The 20,788-nt window shown below is 38.2% G+C and overlaps 1 protein-coding gene across 3 annotated transcripts in view; it reads left to right on the top strand.

The window, feature by feature from the left end:
* ZSWIM5 (zinc finger SWIM-type containing 5) overlaps nucleotides 1-20,788 on the top strand; it is a 144,756-nt gene that overhangs the window by 93,137 nt on the left and 30,831 nt on the right. For 2 of the 3 annotated variants that reach the window (XM_081949041.1, XM_081949042.1), the window contains exon 2: nucleotides 14,612-14,968. In XM_081949041.1, coding sequence (XP_081805167.1) covers nucleotides 14,612-14,968 — 357 coding nt within the window. Of the gene's footprint in view, nucleotides 1-1,047; nucleotides 1,089-14,611; nucleotides 14,969-20,788 lie in introns of those variants that run through there. The other variant, XM_081949043.1, reaches the window with a different exon arrangement.

The following is a 20,788-nucleotide window of genomic DNA, read 5'->3' as shown; positions in this document are numbered from 1 at the left end:
TGTCTAGTATAGTTCCTGAACACATCTGTTCTTGTCAGGGATAAACAAACAAATAAATAAATAAATCCAAAGCTATAGTATTGAATGAAAACACTCTTGGTTGATTTTCTATTGATGAAGTGTATGTGTTTATGAAGAATTGATATTTAATGCCTTTCAAATATGTAGATTATTTACTACAAAACAGGAATACAAATATCTTCCACTCTTAAGGTGATCAAAGATTTGTGGCGTGATTCTGCTGATAGTTTCCTCTGATGGAAGCAGCAGACTTAGAAGAAAATCCTGTTTCATGGGCAATGCTCTTCTCAAACAATGCCTTTTTGAAAAGATTTTTAATTTAATTTTTCTTTCACAACGACCATGGCTGCATGAATTTGATATCTGAAAAGCAGGCATGGGAAGATTAATGATTCATTTCACTAAGGAATGACAGCCTAGTAGATGCTAGGTTGGCTGTTGCCTGGATCCAGACTGGAAAATCTGGAGATAGCCCAGGGCTTTTGTTAAAACATGTTCTAATACATTCTTCTAATAATTTGCCTCAAATGGATATGGTGGATTTTTAGGGGTTGATTTGCTTTACTGGAAAGAAGTACAGAGAGTTCTAAGCTGGCCAATGGGAAAAAAATACTATTATTTGCCTTCCAAATTAGCAAACATTCCAAATCCTGTATGGATAATAGTAACAAACAGTGAGAAATTGAGTTAATACTAGGGCATCTGTGTAAGTGAATGCTTAAACCACGCTAGCTGCATTGTTCTTTAACTCTACTAATGCTGGAACAGATGGGAAGCGAAGACCACTTCACGCATTAGCTGGCGCAGATAAAGAGCAAAGCAAAGAAGGGCCCTTGTGGGTGATTAGAGGTTAACAGGAATAGAAACTAGCAGACTGACTCTTGATTTGCAGGAGGTGTTGTGGGAAAGGAACAGATGGCAAGAAGAACATCCCTGCAGCTTATTCAGCTGCTCAGAGAACTTTATGGCCACCGCTAATATAAACAAGCCAATTTAGAATCTTTCATTTTAAGGCGACTCTGTGCTGTTTCATTCCATTGCGAACATGGGCTGTTCACCTAAACCATGTGGGTGTTTCCTGCGCCCTTCAATCCATTGTGTGCATGTTACTTTCTTAAATGCTGTATTTCGTTTTAAAACTTTATGCGAGGCAGGTTGGGAAGTCAGTTTTAAAAAATTTAAAAAAAGCTTTGTAATCAGGTTCCTATTTTTCTTTGTTGAATTTTTTCCATCTGGGTGAATTGTTTATTGTTTCCTTTTTCTGTAGAGCAGAATCCTGACTTGGACATTGGTGCCAAATAATGTGGAGCAGGAGGGAGGCATAGGAAAGACAATTGCAAAGTTAATGAAATACCTCCATGTTTTGCTGCATCAGCATTATTCTCAAATAAAAGGAGTCTCCTCTTGCTGAAGGGAGGACAATATCTTTTCTGCGTCTGTTCCTCCCTGTACATTGTCCAGAGGTCCACTTGCCTTGAAAAAAAATAGTTTTCCGAGGGAGAAATGCATATACAGATATGAGCTTACTCTTCTCTGTTGTAGATTTTTGTAAAACGGAACTTATGCCTGTGTTTGAAAAACAATAATATTTACTTCTCTCTGTCTCTCCCCTCCCCATTCCTTTCTCTTTTGAGGAAGAGTGAAAGAGGATATGTTGTATTGCAAAGATTACAATTTATTTCCCCCTTTGTCTGTAGCAACACCTGCCCAGGGAACCTCTGAATTAGAGGAGCTGCAAGGAAAGCAGGTTTAATTGCATGCATCTTCCACTGAGCCTTTCTTGCACTTGTAACACAAAAGACCGTTACTGAGCTGCTTTCAGTGGGTTGGGGAGGGCAGGGCTGTGAGAAGAACTCTCCACAGTTCTCAGAGGCAAGCAAATCACTTTGCAGGAGCATTGTCATGTGGAAATGAGTTCATGAGCCCATCGTCTTTCCAACTGCAAGGTCAGGGATAGAGCAATTGTCAGTTTCAGTTGGCTGGAGCCATTAATCTGTTCGCTAGAATGTTGCTTATTCAGTTCTTCACTGTGCCAGCATAGACTTATAACAATACGCACAAATGAGCATATATGGGTATGCTTTTACATGATATGGGTTGGCTTAAAGTAACTCAAAGAAATTAGGAGCTGATTAGCTTTGGGAATGAAATGTGATGGCTAGCCAATGAATGGAATGCAGTAATTAGTAGTGGGTAGGTTTTTTTTTCTTGGAAAAAAATGTGTAAAGGTTTCTTTCTCCTATCCTATCAGCCCATGTAAATATTTGTACATTGGGGAAAAAAATTCTCCTCTATTTTTCAGATCAGGAAAATATAAAATTATATTGGATCATAATATTCTTCTTACCATGATGACTTTTTTTTTTTACAGAACCTGCACACATCTCTCTAGCATTGTTACTGTAGTTCTCTCACTGTGCTCGTTTGTTCATTTCTGTTACACCAACTTGGTTATCTTTAAGATAAGACATTGGATGTTATTTTATTTACAGGCCAGTCACTCTCTAAAAAGGCCCTGGAAGTTTCAGGATTGAAATTTGGTTTGGCCTGGAAGGATAATGCATTTAAGGAGAGGAAAAAGGTTGCTCGTGATTCAAATGGAAGAAAAGACTGATACAATTAAGTTGGTTCTGAATGAGCGTGCAGTTTTAGCCAACGCAGTATTACATTTCCTTGGTCTTGATAAGGATTATAATCAGACAGCAGATTGTTATACAGCAGACACACACTTGAAATTGGGTTTGCCCAATTAGATGTTGGTGTTTCAGAGCTAGAAACCAAACATGCTCAGTAAGATAATATGCTGTCTCAGCATGATGAAGAGAGTCAGAAAGCTGCTTTGTTTCTGAGCAGGTGCAGCTTGCTGGTCACATACAAGAAAACTAATATGGATTGCCTTTTCTATTCTGTAAAGTGAAAATGGCAAATTATAGTTTACAGTTCATAAAAGACTTACAAGAGTTTTAATTCATACAGAGCCATGTTTGTATGCAAGCGCTGGCAACATTTCATGTTAATTTTGTCCATATCCGTGGTAGGCTCTTTGTATCATCCAGTAACATTCCTTCCTAATTTTCTGCTTATACTGTAGAAAGAGACAACGGTTTATAGGTTTTAGATAGGAAAGTGAAACTTTGTAACAAATTCAAAGACCTACTTAAGGATAGAACCATGATTAAGATTATTATAATAAATTTATGATTGTTACTAAGGAATAGTCTTCTTCCATAGAAAGTTTGGAAAAGGGGAGTTGGTTCACTTAATCTGAACAGAAAATATAAATGAGGTATTTGTGATATATATTTTCTGGTACAGCCTGGGAAAAACTTCTGCTAATTGTATAAGACTGATTCCCTATTGCTTCCTTGAAGTTTGGAGAGTGGAAAAGATCACAAAGAAAGAAGAAGCAGAAATAAGCTGTTTGCAAACCTCTTAAAAACTTTTTATGAGATGATTTGAGGAAGAGGGTATGAAGAAATGTCCCCTTTTTGCATATTTATTCTTTGAAGCTGATACTTCTAAACATCAGTCTTTGGGGGAAATCCCTCATTTATGGGAAACCCCGTAAGCAAAATTTTGTGGTTTGGCAAGCATTGAAAGAAAACCAGACATTTACTAGGAGCTTGGGGTGTTGATGTTTAAATAAAACATATGATGTTATTAATCATGATTCTTTGGAGAGCTGACTTTTTAAAAGATTAGAACATAAGAGGTTTTCTAAAACAGACCAAAGACCTATCTGGTCTAGCATTCCACAGTAGCCTATCAGAAGTCAATGGGAAGCTGGATATTAAGAAAATATTATCTTATTATGAATGAAGGTGAATATACGTGTCCCCGGATAATGTTGCAGGATGCAATCTGGGTTGTCTTCCGAGCTTTCACCTGTGACTATGTAGGACAGACGGAGAGAAAGCTAACTACCAGATTACAATAGCACAAGTGAGTGTTCAGATGAGGAGATCCAAACTCATTGGTAGCCTCACACTACAATCAATAGGGACACATATTAAACTTTGCAGCTACTACGATTGTTAGAGGAGCAGGCACAAAAACAGCCAGGGAAGTGATTAAAAGCCAGTCATCAAACACACCCCAATCAAGACCTAAAATGCCATTTACAACAGGCACTATCAATACCATACACAGAACAGCACATACTCTGTTAGAAGTTCTATGAAGATGGGCTCTAGCATGAATCCAAAAGCTGGAAGACAAAACCTCTAGTCCCTGTGACCAACCGAGATTGGATCCTGCATATTTTATTACTTTTGTTGTTGTCCCACAGCAGTTGATATAGTAGTATATCGATTTCAGGAATAATATTCTCCATTTCCCTTAAAATAGTTTAAGTTGATTACTATCTTTATATCCTCTTCTTAGTGAAAACCATTCAGATGAATTTATTGTTAGCCTTATAATCCCTCCCTTTCGTGCAAGAATTCAAGGCCCCATGCCTAATACTCCTTCCACCCATTTTTACTACAAAGATAATCCTGTGAGGTGAGTTAGGCTGAGAAGATGGACCCAAAGTCATCCTGGGTGAGTTTCTGTAGCTGGCAATGGACTAAAATCCGGGCATAACCTGAACCTTGCTTATTAAATAGGCTATATGTCCTGAATCTGTCATTCAGACTCACTAGATGATAAAATAGAAAAGAAAAAAAAACATTTCTTTACTAATTATCTTCATCCTCGGCATAATTTTATGTAGCCCTGTCATAATTCTGTTTTCCCTAACCTTGTTCAGCACTGCAGCTTTTCACACAGTAAGCAGTATCACAACCAATGCATTTTATTGTGTAGTGGCTGCATTCTAACTTTGGATATTTCTCTTTGTTTCAATATGTGTTATGCAAAATATTTTGAATTCAGTCTGGTTCAAATAGAAGTCAGTTGTCTCAAGGTTTAAAAACAATGTCAAGGTTTAAACAATTATTCCATCTCAAAGCTTAAAGAAATATTTTCGCCCACAAAATGGGTTTCAATTATTTGCAAAGTTTTAAACTCAGAACAGCTTTGTTTCACATTCTGTGGTTGAAATGCAGAAAAAAGACAGAAATAGTCCATTTCAAGCACCAAACAACTGATTAACTTAAAAAGACATTTCAAATTTGCAATGGTTCAATTCAAAATATTTTTTTTCAAATTCTTAATCTATTTGCAATTTTATTGTATTACACAAATAAAAACATATGTAAGGGCTTAAGTGTTTACAATGTGTTGTAAGCTAAAAAAATTTAAAAGAAACAAAATGCCAGATATATTAATTTAAATAATTATATTGATTAATTAAATAAAACATTGGCCTAATTGTTTGGAAGGTTTTTTAAATTGTTCCTTTGTAACAAAACACAAACAAAAATTAGATCAAAAGTTGACAACCAAAACAAAATAGCAATACTCTACCACTGATCTAAAATATACCATCTTTTTCGCACTATAAGACGCACTGGATCATTAGCTTTAGAGGAGGAAAACAAGAAAAACAAATCTGCCTCCCAGCATCCATCCAGTATTTATCCAGCTAGTGTCCAAATGGCCACTAGCCACTAGTAGCAAATGGCCTGGTCAGCTTTAGCACATTATCGCAGCCCTAACACGTGGCTCCACTCCGTTGTGCCCACCACCAGTTAACTGAGCTGAGCTGCTCCCACTGCCAGAGAGCACTGAAGCCTTCGCTCCTGAGCAGCTGATTGGCAGTTGGATCGGCCTCTTGGAATACCACCAATCAGCTGTTCCCCACCCTCCGATCACTGCTGCTGATTACCATTGATTGTCACCACTGCCGGCAGCAGTGAACAGCAGTGGCAATTAGTGGCGGCGGTGATCCCCGCCACCTAGAACAGCTGATCAGCGGTATTCCAGGAGGCAAATCCAACCACTGATGAGCTGCTCAGCAGCGAAAGCTCCAGTGTTCCCTGGTGGTGGCAAACGGCAGAAGCGGTGACAGGTGGCGTTGAATACCGCTGCCGCACCAATCCCCCTCCCCCCACTACAATATTTGCTCTATAAGACACACAGGCATTTCCACCCACTTTTTTGGGTGGGGGTAAGTGTGTCTTATAGTATGAAAAATATGGTAAGTATTTTATCAATGCTGTGAATGATTCTGAATGCTAGAAAAAGGTTTACAATTCTTGAGGTCTTAACATAATAAAATCCACTTTTTAGTCCTGATGCCATTGCCTCTTCTGAAATGCCTGTCAGTATTTGAGTGGCTGCATGTTGAATCAACTGTAACTTCCAGGTTCTTTTTAAGAGCAGACTTATGAAAGCATTGCAATAAACAAAAGGCTTTAGTCTCTATTCTTAGTTTTAGGAGCAGGTTGCTCATTTGGAGCTATCCATGGTCCTGTAACTATCCCACTGTCTTGCTAAGGCCCTGTTAAGGCCAGAACAGGACATTTGTAGATGCCATTTTATTTATTTATTCACCCATTTTTTTCATATTTGAAAATATATTTCAACTTATTTATTTATTTTGAAAATGACCACTATCATTTTCCTGCTCTTTAACTAGTTGGTTGATTTTATAAAAGAACTAATCTTTAATCCATGACTGCCAGATTTTCTCAAGACTGATAACTGCATTATCAAAAGCTTTAGAAAATTCAAGTATACGATGCTTATCACATTATGATTTATTATTCAGCAGATTGTGCATATGTGCATATCATTTATTTTCACCTCAACCTTGTATCAAAACCATCTTGGGTGTCAATGAATCTTGCACTATTTCTGAAAAAGTGTATGTCAGTTACCAAGTAAAAAATTGGTACTACATCCAATGCAAATTTCTTTGGAGCAGGAATGACTAACCCTAAAAAATGTTTTTTTTTCCACTTTCAAGTACTTTTTGGGTCATAGTGACATTACTAGAGGTGCTTGGAGATTTCGTTTGAAGGGAAATAAATATGTTAAACCCCTGGTGTATTAACATACCTGATTTAAATTTTGGGATTTAAAAAAACCCTCAAGGATTGCACTCTTAAATCTATGCATTTTGCTCCTTAAATATGGAGCAAAATCTGGTGAAGGACAGAGGCTATGTGTTGTCCACTCCTCTCGTGGAATGATGCATCACAGGCAATGAAATTGGAGCATGTTGAAAAAAGAAATAAAGAAGCACTTGATTTCCCCAGTCCATGTTATTAGGATTCCCTAGCTTGTGAAAAAACATTTGCAATAAGAGGAGGTTTTTCTCACTTTATTAATCTAGCAATCTGTATTCCTTACTGTTTCCTAAAATCTTTAACCCAGAAAGCAACTTTTTCTTTCAACATTGTTATATTAATAGGATGCATGTATAGGAAACATCTCATTGTTAAACTATGGCATTTTGTTCACTACATCAGCTGTAGTGACACTTGCAAACACAAATCTAAGCATTTTCTCACTATTCTCAGATTTGATAATCTAAAACATCTGTGCTATTAGTTTTCATTGCTTTGATAGCTTAATGTATGTTTGCAATGAGTGAATGCAAATCTTTTCCCTCTCTACAGTACAAAAATCCTCTCTTTCTCAGTACAAAATATAGCTGAGTTTGACAAACTAGATTTCCAGAATAGATGGAGACAGTGATATTTTGTAGAAGTTGTATTCTTTTTTTCTGGTTTCTGGTTTCCCGGTACTATTAGTGGCTTCCAAGAAATTTGGCCAAATGCATCTGAAATGCTAATATAAGTGAACTATTCATGTTAACATTTCCTGCCTCTAAGAACTAGCATTTAATCTCTGGCTAAGCTTTTGATAAATATTTTGCATATGCTTTTCCCTAGTTAATCTTTGACAGTTTAGTGTGATGACATCTAGAAATTAAAATGATTTTTGTTTTAAAAGCTTAAACATTTTTTAAAAATTGATGTGCTCCGGACACATTTATATCTTACTTAATATAAAAAAATGAATTGCGCTCTCTTTCTTGTAGACTGTTTTCAGTCTTCAAAATTGGCTAAATGTACAGATAATCTTCATTTAGCAACTACAGTTGAGACTAGAAACACAGTCATTAAGCAAAATGGTCGCTAAGTGAAACTGGCTGTGCTTACAATCTGATTTCAGCTTTCCTTTGCTTTATAGACTTCCAAAGTCATAGATAACAAATTAATTGTTTTAAGCTGTATTTGGATTGGTCGCAAAGTTACTTTGTCATCACTGTAACTATGAATATTTGCTAAATGAGTCAGTTATTAAACAAGGATTACCTGATATGGTGCTTGGTTACCATTCACAGTACCCAAAGGAAATTTTTGAAGTGGAGCTTTTACTTGGATCCTGATCTAGTTTATTAAATTCTACACTTTTAACTATCAAAATATCCGCCTACTAATAGTTCTGAGCTTGATTTTACAGAGATCTCAGAGAATGTGGGAATGTGCTACAGACTTGCAGGCGTTGTCTCTTTCCTCTATTTCTGAAATCCTAGAAATATATTTTGGCATGACAGTGAAACTGGGCATACTTCCAGGTAACTTTAGAATCTAAACCAGACCCACAGATTAGCATACCCTATTTATTTATTTGCAATATTTGTACAATTGCCCAACCATCCCAACTCTTGGTGATATATCAGAAAGCATTAATACTTTATATAGTAAAAATACAATACAATTTACTTTAATGGAATGAAATACAAATGTTTATTTTTAACCATCCATTGTCAAAAGTGCAGTTGAACAAGATTGCACAATACATGACAGGTAGAGGCCAAATGTACCCATGGCAATAGATTACACCATAATGTGGAAGCGACCACTGAAAGACTGAAAAAAAACCAGAATGATTTTTAGTTTGGATGTTATGACATGTGGTCTACTATATAAAAATGCAGATACATAGCAGGAAAGGACTCTGTAAGCCTATAGCATATTCCAAATATTACAGCATAAATCTATGCACATAAACCACAAAGTTAGTATTATTGTATTCATTAAGAATAAATAAATCATGGCAAGTGTGTTTAGGATTGAATTTTGAGTCATGGTAAATAATCTAAAATAAGCTGTTGCATACTAAGTATGTCAAGTTACTACTTTTCGATAGATGGTGAGCTTAATATTACTTGCAAAAATTCTATAAGAAACTAGTTCTTTTCTGGGTCTTTTCACACAGTTTCCTGACTAGGACAGAAATATGCCCTCCTTGGCAATAATTTTCTCCCCCTCCCATGCCAATGTTGTCATCCTATACCTAGTACATGAGTCAATTTAAAATTATCCTTAGCTGGTATTAAAGTAGTATTTTCTTCCATTCTGACACTGTCCAACAGTGTATAAAATTTGTTAGGATTTTTGATACATTAATTTGTTGTGGGGTGGGTGGGAGTCAGTGACTGCAAGTGATTTGATACAAAGAGCCAGTAGACTTTGGGAACAGTTTTCTGCTTGCTCCAGAATAGGTAAAAGTATTTCTATTCATCAATGCGGACAAGAGCCGAGGTAGCGCAGTGGATAGAGTGTAGTCCTGCAGGCTACTTCAGCTGACTGCTAGTTGCAGTTCGGCAGTTCTAATCTCACCGGCTCAAGGTTGACTCAGCCTTCCATCCTTCTGAGATCAGTAAAATGAGGATTCAGATTGATGGAGGCAATATGCTGACTCTGTAAACCGCTTAGAAAGGGCTGTAAAGCACTATGAAGCCATATATAAGTCTAAATGCTATTGTTAGTGCTATAAAGAAGAAACTTCTGTAGCAATGAAATCAATTATATAATCAAATAGCTCAAGAGTATCTGTCCCTTTTTCATTTCATTTCAAAATAAATGAATACATTCAGAGATGCTTCTATCTTGAAAACACCCCATATTGAACTGTATTGCATGCTCAAACATTAGCACAGGAAAAGCTTTCTGAAGTTTTTTGCATTTTGTCATAAACTACTTTATGATAATGTCATAAAACACTTCATAAAATTTGCCAAATTTCAATTCTACAGGAGTCATGGAGCATAGATTAAGGACTCCAATTATTTATTCAATAAACCATGGATTCTTTTTCTGGCTAGTGTAAAAGGATAGTAGTTTGTTAGCAATACCCACCATGCAATGAGATTGTGGGAATGATCATCCATATTCTTGATTAATCCATATTACTTGTTAGTATAATAGGCAAATGGCCCTGCTATGCTATAGAAGTAGACTCTGCAAATTGTTCCATATGCTATTTAAAGTGAAATGTATGAAGAGAAATGATATCGTTATCAAACAGGTTTTCAATGGATGAGGCTTTTCTGAATATATTACTGGGGTTTATATTAATCTAAAAGCTTTCATGTCCTATTTACAAGACTTATTTTTTAAAAATTGGTTTTTTAAATGAAACACCCTCTCTCAGTCCTTAATCAGATCTGTATGTGGGTTTTGGCACTGCTTTAAACAGAATAGCAGTATATAGATGGTTTTGAGGCTGTTGATTAAAAACGTCTGAAAGAATTTATCTTATAAAACTTGTAAGAGTTGGCAAAAACATAAGGCGTATATGCAATTAATCATTTTTTCATCTTATGCTACACATACGTCTTGTCAGTTTCCTCTAATATGAATTTACATTAAAAATACAGTGGTAGAATATTTCTAGCAGGCTAAAAATATAGAAAGGCAATAAGTGAATTACTTGGATAATGTTATAGATTAGATGAAATATAGTAAGAATCCAGACTTTGTATCTAATCATATTATGAATTTAGAAAATTCCACTTATCTTATACCTTATTATTGTCTTCTTTAAAACAAAGACTACCTCAAGTTGGGCTCAACTCCTGATTTTCTTGGCAACAATATAGAAATGCTGTTGCCAAGAACAATATAGAAAGATTTACTTTTTGTCTTCTTCCAACATCCTAAGCATTTCTAATGATACTTTATCTCCTAGAGCTACTCAGTAAAGCAAAGGGACAACTGGAATTGACGAACAAAGAGAGGCTGCTTGGGAACAATCTAGTTGAGGGGTCAAGTTGCCTTCTGTTGCCCGTGGCTACCCAGACAATCGATAGAGCTACCTATCAGGTTGCTTGGTAAATCACCAGCTGCCTGCTGAAGTCCAGCTGGATTCATATGGTGCCTGATACCATTTTAATCAGTTCACTCTCCCTGCAGGGGCTCCAAGAATCAGATAGTTTCATCTGGACCATAAAATGATCTGACCATAGTACATGTTAGATCAGTGGTTCCCAAAGTGGGCGGTACCACCCTCTGGGGGGCGGTGAGATGACTTAGGGGGGTGGTAAGAGGCAAGGGGGCGGCAGGGGGGCGCTAAGAGGGCGAGGAAAAAAAGATCACGTTGGCTGCAGAGGGCGTCACCACCCTCCCCTCCAATCACCGCCTTCCTCCCAGGAGAGGGGCACGCGCCGCTTCAATCGCCCGCCCCCCAAGTTGGCACGTGGAAAGTAAACACTGTGCAGGAGAGGAGAGCCAGCCTGAAGTCAGCAATCAGTTCTAGGTTCACAAGGCAGAAAGTAGCTGAGATAAGGGGTGTGGGGGTTGGAAGAAGGCATGGGACGGGCTCCCAGCAGCGGCTGCTCGGATTTTCCATTTGTGAGAGAGGGAGAGAGAGAGCACGAGCGTGTGTATGAGAGGGACTGCAGAGGGTCTCCTCGAGTCTAGGGCAACAAGTCATTCAATGGGAAATTTGCCTCTTGGAAGGAATGACCCGGCTTGGCTCCCGCTTCGTCTCTCCTGCCTCTTCGCTTCTCCGTTCAGTCGTTGGGCGGCGGATCAAAAGCAGGAGCCAAGCCGGGTCATTCCTTCCAAGAGGCAAGTTTCCCATCGAATGAATTGCTGCCCTAGACTCGGGGAGACCCTCTGCAGTTCCTCTCGTCTGGCCGGGTTGCCAACGAGAATGTTGGGCTGAAGGAAGGAGGGATACACACGCTCGCACTTTCCCTCCCTCCCTCCCTTCCTCCCTCCCTCTCTCTCTCTCTCTCTCTCTCTCGCATTAAGAGAGAGAGAGAGAGTTAGTTAGTTGGTGAGCAGACTTAGCACTTTGTTAAGTTTGTTTCTCTCTGTGTTGTGTATATATACATGTCTCCATGGATGTAATTGTGCAAGCATTTTTTTTCCTCTTTAAAAGAATTTTTGGATTTCTCCTCACCAAAACTTTAAGACTGAAAGAGTTAGAGTTGAAATATAAAGAGATTGTCAATCGCCATACTGTTAGATTGATAGGCAATTATAGACTATCTTGATTATATCCTCCTTAGAAAAAATATGCTACTGTATGGTGGAGAAAAAGATCAAACCTCATGCCATGGAAACCCAGCAAAGTTCATAGGGAGGGTTTCTTTCTCCGATGGGCTTCTTGGGTCAACAGTGAATATCAGTTATCAAAAATGTAGGTAGAAAATTAAGCAGACAATAGACAATTACAAAAAGGGAAGCCAACTTTCTGAATTCTGTTTCTTTGCACTTAGTGACTTATAAATAGACCAATGTTCTGAAAACCTGACCTAAATTACTATATTAGAACAACTTGAGGACAACTTTTTGTTGTTTTGTTTTGTTGTTTGTAGCTATATTTTAAATAGCTATAAAGCTATGCTGAAAAAGTTGTTCTCAAGGTATTGCGATAAATTCAATAAAAAGAAGGGAATTCTTGATGAACTTAAGGAGAAATGAGAGTATTGGATAGTAAATGGACAAATAAAATTACCAATCAAAGAGAATATTTGCACCTCAGGGTTGAAATGAGATGTTCTTACTCTTTCCTCTTCCTCTCTTCTCTCTCTGTCTCATCCTCTTTCTCTTTGTCTCTCTTCTCTTTCTCCTTCTTTTCCATTCTTCCTTCACTTTCTCTCCTCCCTCCGCTCTCCTCTTGTCTCTTTCTGTCTCTCTCATCCTCTTTCTCTTTGTCTCTCTTCTCTTCCTCTCTCCTTCTTTTCCATTCCTTTGTCACTTTCTCTCTCCTCCCTTCTCTCTCCTCTTTGTCTCTTTCTGTCTCTCTCACCCTATTTCTCTTTGTCTCTCTTTCTCTCTCCTTTCTCATTCTTCTGTCACTTTCTCTCTCCTGCTCTGTCTCTTTCTGTCTCTCTTCCCTCTTTTTTCTTTCTCTCTTCCTCTCTCCCACTCTTTTATCACTTTCTCTCTACTGCCCAACCTGTCCCCATACTTATCTTCAACTGATCATGTTTGCAATAATTTACCTTTTCTAAATAGGCACAGTTCCCTTACCGGATCCTCGCTCACTCAAACACACACAAGCACGCGTGCGCACACACACACACACACACACACACACACACACACACACACTGGTATCACTGGATCATGTTCAGCAATTTTGTTGAATTAATATTAACTAAAAAGGTTTTTAAATTGGATTTTGAATAAATGTGCAATTGTTACAGTTTTGAATTTTACTGTTACTATCTTTCTTCCGTCGTGCAAACCGCCCAGTCACATGACCCAGCCAGCCATGCCCACCAAGCCACGCCCACAGAACCGGTAGTAAAAAATTGAATTCCACCACTGGGTGGAGGGCACTGAAGATCAGTTTGTAGCACCAAGGGGGCGGTGGACTGAAAAAGTTTGGGAACCACTGTGTTAGATGATATAACTTCTGAATCCAGATTATCTAGCAACTTCTCTCTCTGAGGCAAATACAAAATCAAGAGTATGATTGATGTGAGTCAATACCAAGATCAGTTTGTATAAGCCCATGGTCATCATAGAGACCACGGAATCTCAAATCTTCTCAAGCCTTGGCACAGATCATGATTGAAATCACTCAGTGCCAAAAGATGTTGTGACTTCAGCCTTGAGAAAATGCCTACTTTCTAATCATCCTAAGCATCAACCATCTCATTTGTAATTAAGGGATAAATAATATAATAACAGTCTGGCATTACTGGACCCCGGATTTATGATTATTGCTAAATCTTGATGGGGAAATCTCTCAGAGTTTTACCTTTTGCAACAGTAGCTTTGATTCCATTTGCTAGATGTGTGGTGACAAAGACCTAGAGACAGCAGACTTGTGACAGGGCTACTGGATGTGAGTGCCTGTGTGTTGCATACTAGAGAAACAAGTTAAAGATTCTTCTTGTACATTGGATGTTGTGTTGACAATGCTATAGACATGATACAATGTGAGACTTCCTAATTATCTATAAGGCTGGGAAGGAGATGAATAAATTGAGCAAGGATGGGCAAAATAAATGCTTTTTCATTCTGATTTCATTTATTTCTGTTTTTCCTCTTCTGAATTGCTTTTAAGGGGCGGGATTATAATTACTGGAAATATAAATTCCTGGAAATACTATTTTATAGTGGAAACTCCATCAAAGAGATACACACTTATATTACATTAAATCAACATCATTCTCTATGATGTTGGCTATGCTTCCATTCTGTCTTAAGGCTCTCCATTAGTCAATTGTCTTATTGATATTTAACCTGCAGACTTCTGTTCTGAGTCTCAATACCTCTAGTATAGACTGCACAATTTTGGTGGCTAAAAGTATATACACCACGATCCTTTTTTGAGAATTTTACCCTTCATTAAAAAAAAAAACCAGAAGACAACAAAATTAGAACTTTTTTAAGCAGAAAAAGAAAAAGATCCCTTCCCTAGTAATCAATTTTTTTCTTTCCAGGATTCCACCTGAGTGGTACTGTGACAGAAGCAGCAACTGCAACTGAACCAGAAATGACCTACAAAGTGGCCATCAGCTTTGATCGGTGCAAGATAACATCCGTGACATGTGATTGTGGGAACAAGGACATTTTCTATTGCGCTCACGTTGTGGCACTCTCCCTCTACAGGATTCGCAAGCCTGATCAAGTCAAACTCCGTCTTCCCATATCAGAGACTCTTTTCCAAATGAACAGGGACCAGCTCCAAAAGTTTGTTCAGTATTTGATTACAGCCCACCACACTGAAGTGCTCCCAACAGCCCAGAAATTGGCCGACGAAATCTTGTCCTCCAACTCCGAAATCAATCAAGTGCATGGTAAGTCAACGAGGCAGAAATCACTTCTGATAAATCTCCCAAATCATAATAATGTGCTCATTCTTGACGAACCCGAAGAGGAGAAGAATCTCACCATGTGTTATAATGTCTGAATCTCACCATGTTTATAATGCACTTAATTCTTTAAGATATAGAATCTTTACAGCTCCCTGACAAATTGTCTGCAGGCTCATACCTTTCACCAAAAGATTTTGTCTGTCGCAACTGTTTGTCTCTCTTTTGGAAAAGAAATTTATAACAACAAGCAATGCTGGAAGTGGTTGAGTATCTAACATCCTGGACTCTAAATATATTGTGACCCTGCCAGGTTATATGTAATATTTGTACTTTCTGCTGAAGAGCATATACAAGGAGAGAAGCTAGCCACTTTTTATAAAGTAGCACCATATTTCTGTTCTGAAAGTTCATTCTTTAGCATTGATAGAAGAGAACTGTTAACTTTCTCCAATCTGTTCATGTGGGTAGTATGATGAGAGTGGTTCTCTAACACATATGGAGCTTGCCTTGTTGGAAAAGCCAAATGTTAGTGAAATTTGATTCATAGCGACTATATTTTAAAAAGCCCACATTTCAAAGAAAGTTGAGAACGGTGTGCACTTTTTCTCTTCTATAACCACTGAGCATTACAAGTCGAATGCCCTGAATATGTTACTGTGTGAGGACGTATCAGCTGCCATGGTGCTGGCAGAAGGTACTCAGACGTTTTGTTACCGAGATGTCAGAAAAGGCGTAGTTGCTATTTCTAGGTATATTGAAGTGAGAATGAGTGATTCTTTTTTTTTACATTCTCAATTTAGACTCTGGCTAATTATTTTGAGATGACAGATCGGCTTATGGAGTCCTTTGTGCTCTTTGAGCTTGGATGTTTGCTTGCAGAAACATCAGCAAGCAAATAACCAAACTCAGAGAGCACCAAGGACTCCACGGTTCAACCCTGTATAGATCAGCTTATATCATCTCTTTTTAAAATTCCTCCTTTATTATTTTTATAAATACAGTATCTCAAGGAGGTGAACCCAATACTCATTCCTCCTCTTATTTTCCTCACAACAATAACTTTTGAAGTGAGTTAAGCTGAGAGAGAGTGATTGGCCCAAAGTCACCCAGACAGCTTTCATGCTTAAGGTGGGATTAGACTTCAGGCTTCTGGTTTCTAGTCTGGTAACTTAACCACTAGACCAGTGATGGCGAACCTTTTTCTCACAGCATGCCAAAATTGCGCACATGTGCCCACTCAATTTCCCTGGCCCTCTGCGCATGCACGCGCAACCCCCTCCGTACATGCATGCGTGACCCCTCTCCAGGCTCCGGAGGCTTTCCTGAAGCCTGGGGAGGGCAAAAACAGCCTCCCTTGGGCCTCTGTAAGGGCAAAAAATATGTGTGCGCCAGAGATGACAGCTGGTATGCCAACAAATATCGCTCCGTGTGGCATAGGTACACCATCACAGCACTTTTTTTTCTTTTTAGCTGCTAAATGCAAAGCTTATAAAGGTTCTCCTCCTTTAGTGATTGCTTTGTTTGAAGTTCTTTCACAGTTAACAACAGTAATGAAAAAATAAGTTTGTAATCAATCCTTGAGTTTACGACCTTCACAAGTCTGTTAAGCAAAGGAAAGCTGAAATAAGATCATAACTTACAATCTCCTGATTTCTAGCTTGGTACCTTAATCGCTAGGCTAAACTGGGTCCCTAATTAAAATTTGGAGAAGGGGAATAATTAAGGTTTAATAATGAAAAGAAAGAAAAACAATGAAAAACAGAACATGACATAAAGGAACCCACCAGATACTCAACAACCAATCTAAGCCTGGTTTAAGAGCACGACCATGTTTTCATAGCTGTGGAACTCCTATGGAGTGGAAGCTGCACAAATCTCTTGGGGGGATGATGTACTAGGGAGACAGGCACCATAATAGAGAAGGTACACTTCTGGAGTACCACTAGCTGATATTATTTGATAGAAGGGAGCTGGAATACCCCCACTCTATCTGATTGTACTGGATGGGCATAAACCCTGGTAGTTTTTTAAAAATAACTAGGGTTTTATGGTTGACAACCAGCAAATTGAATTGCATCACAACCAAACTGGCCATCAATGCAACTCATAGATCATTGATGATATATTGGCATATCAATGTTTGCCCATCATTGGTCATGTTGTTTTATTTTGAACTAATTGAAGCTCCATGGATGAATTTCAATGGCAATCCATGCAACATGCATTGTAGTTCAATTGTGAAATAACTAGAATGTACTTAATTACCTGTCGGCCAATTATGGAATATTTGTAGGCACAGGAGTCTCAGGATCTGGAAGTTTATCATCTTTAGTTCTGGAAGGAGTTGCACTATACCAGATGGACCCAGTGCTCAGGACTTGGGGTTCCTCCTGGACTCATCACTCCTGTTAGGAGAGTTTTTTCACAACTTCATGTTGTGCACCAGTTGTGCCCTTCACTGGATTATGAGACCCAGTCAGTCACGCTCTGGTCATCTCCCATTTGGATTACTGCAGTGCGCTCTACATGGGGCTATGCAGGAAGAGTGTTTGAAAGGCAGTGGTGCAGACAGGCTTAGCCGTCACTTGGATTGGGTATGAAACATTGCTATTATTCAAGATGCCTTGGTTGCTGATTTGCCTCCAAGTCCAATTCAAGATGTTGGTTATCACTTTTAAAGCCCTTCATGGCATGGGGCCAGGTTATCTGAGGAACCATCTCACCCCAAAGGTATCAGCCCACCCCACTCAGTCCAGCAGAAGGGGCATGCTGCAGACCCTGTTGCTCAAAGAGCTTCAGGTGGCAGAATCTAGAAGGCTAGACTTTACTGCTATGGCCCAGCTCTTTTGGAATAGCTTGCCATCTCAGGTGAGGTCTGCCTCTACCCTTTTGCCCTTCTGGAAGGGTGTTTAAATATTTGTTTGTTTGTTTGTTTGTTTGTATCCCACCTTTATTATTTTTACAAATAACTCAAAGAAACTCTGCCAGATAGCATGTTGTCCTCAGGGGGGTGCTCAATGTTGAAGGTGGTTGGTGTATTAACTGAAAAGATGCCACCACTTTACTGATATCATCTTTTTGCTTCTTGTTTCTTTAATTATGTTTTTAATAGCTTTATATTTATGATTTCAAGTGTAAGCCACCCTGAGTGCAGGTCACTTTTCAGCGTGAGGATGATTGACATATAGATTTAATTAATTAATCAACAAAGAAATTCTAGCAATGTGTGCAAGTCGCACACAACATAAACCTGTACAAAAGTCATCCTCATCACAATTGCTGCCCGATCTTTGTGCAGTAGTTATAATGCAGAGTTGTGCACTAGTTTCAAAGGGGGAATACCACACAAGGGCAAATCCCAGTCTTCTCGCTTTGTTCTGCCAATCATAAGCCAACTTCAAGTGGAAACTCCAAATACTTTAATTCTAAATAGCTTTTTTCTTTTATTGTTATAATCAGTTATGCTGGGCATGGCAAGACATGTCCCAAAATATTTGAGCTATTTATAATACTTATTGCTTTTCCAAAGGCCCTGGAGACAGTCCCCAAATGGAACTGTAGCCGATCAAGTGGTTCATATTGCTGCTGCCATGGGGGTTGGTGGGGGATTATGGTTTTTGTAGTAGATTTTAATGTTATAAGTTTCCTGAAGTCACGTGTATGTGAGTTGGACAACTATATAAATTTGTTCAAGAAACAATATACGTCACCCTGAGGAACAAAGATCCCTCTCTCATTCTCTGGAAATGACTAGACCACAAAAACCAATGATGAAGGACCTTTTTCCAATCACTGCCAAAGCATAAGAGATATTTATTCTCATGCTAGAAAATATGTTCTGTATCATTTATGACAAATAAGTATACAGGTAGTCCTCATCTAGCAACAACAATTGAGACCGGAAATTAACCAAAGCAATAAGTGAAATTGCTACTATGCTTATATCTTACTTCAGCTTTCCTTTGCTTAGGATTGGTCACCAAATTATGTTTTCATCACTGTCATAATTGCAAATGATTGCTAAACAAAGCAGTCACTGTAGAAAGATTATCTGTAACTAATCCATATGGTATTAAGCAAAGTTGTTCCTTTCTGCGATATATTTTTCCTGTTCCTAGTAGAGTTTCTCTATTGCTAGGCATCAACTGTTGCAAAATTCCATCTGAAAGTTGTTGTTAATTGTAATCTCCCTTTGTGTTAAATAATTTTGGAAAGTACTTCTCTCTTTCCCTTCAAATGGGATGATGTCAGCAATAATAGACTTTTGGGGATTTCCATCCATGAAATTCTATTGAAAAACTTCTCCATAACATGGAAAACCAAATGATCAGACAGGGAAAAGCTCTGATACTGAACTGTGAATTACTAAATGCCTGTAGCTATTTCCCTTCTCTCCCCATCCATGCACTCTCTTCTTTCTATTTGGCTTTGATTCAGATTACCTATCACTGTGTGAATTCATTGGGAGGCTGCTGTTAAGAAGAGGGTGTTTCTAATAAAGACACATAGAGTTAACCCACTCTCAAGGAAATGCTTGAATCAATTAATTCCTTTGAAAACAGTTGATTCCAGGGATGTCAATCTAGTTAAATCACTATTTAAATCATCCCAAAGAACTGTAATAAAATATTCTGTAAAATTTTAATACAGAGCGAAATCAAATGTACTGATTATTAAGCTTTCCCCTCATAATTGCAAGAATCATTGCAGGTTAATTAATATAGCAGGCTTAAAGTATAAAACTGGGAATAAAAATAAGAGTTGCTTATTTTGGAACATAGAAAGAAGCATAAAGAGGGCAAACACTTACTCATTGTCAATTGACTCTGGATGGCATGATGAGTACCAAAAATGATGAGTACCAAACAATTTTTTCCCATAGGAAATAATGTAGTGAGTCACAAGGCAGCTCATACCAAAAAATTCTAGCTTGTATATTGAGTACCAAACAAAGTATAAGTACTGGGACAAAATTTTCGCATCAAAGTTTGTTGAGTACCAAATTTGATGAGTTTCAAGGCTGTTGAGTACCAAAGGATCATTGTATTGTTTCTTTTCCTTTTTTCTTACTCTTCCTTTGTTTAGAAAAGCAATTCAGCTGTACTCAGCTTAGAAATAAAAACTAGTCTTTATAAATAAAATAAAACCAAAGCTGACAGATATTTGGACCTCCCATTGTCTGACCATTGAAAACCAAATTATGGTTACTAATATGTGTAAGGATAAAATTGGTAATGAAGAAAACTGAGGGAAATGGTTCATTTGCTGCTAGTGAACCTGCCTCATGGTTTATGGTGACCAGAAAGATTTTAATAACTTGAACATTGAGTGAAAGTCTTCCTGCTTACACAAAGCCAATTGAATCCACTGAAAGTTGGGGTAATTCTCGACTGGCATCTTTTCTCTTAAGGTACAAATCAAACCCTGAGGCTTGGCAGGCAAGCCTCTTCACTTATTGTTGAAAATTCTGGCAAATAACCCAGTGCAGTCAAATCGTAAAATCCTTTGTAAGTGGCTGGGCTTATTGGGGCTGGTATAAATTTAAATTCAAATTATCTGCAGAACAATGGGTTGCCTACTCCTGGTTTAAATGATAACTAGAGCAGTGTTTTTCAACCTTGGCAACTTGAAGATGTCTGGACTTCAACTCCCAGAATTCCCCAGCCAGCGAATGCTGGCTGGGGAATTCTGGGAGTTGAAGTCCAGACATCTTCAAGTTGCCAAGGTTGAAAAACACTGAACTAGAGTACACATAGAGGGAATCAATCTATTCTCCAAAGCACCTGAAGGCAAGATAAGAAG

This window comes from Natrix helvetica, assembly GCF_964273705.1.
Source record: "Natrix helvetica genome assembly, chromosome: 3".
NCBI classification, from domain to species: domain Eukaryota; kingdom Metazoa; phylum Chordata; class Lepidosauria; order Squamata; family Natricidae; genus Natrix; species Natrix helvetica.
The sequence above is the reverse complement of the archived record's forward strand: the minus strand, read 5'-3'. Positions and strand labels throughout refer to the sequence as shown.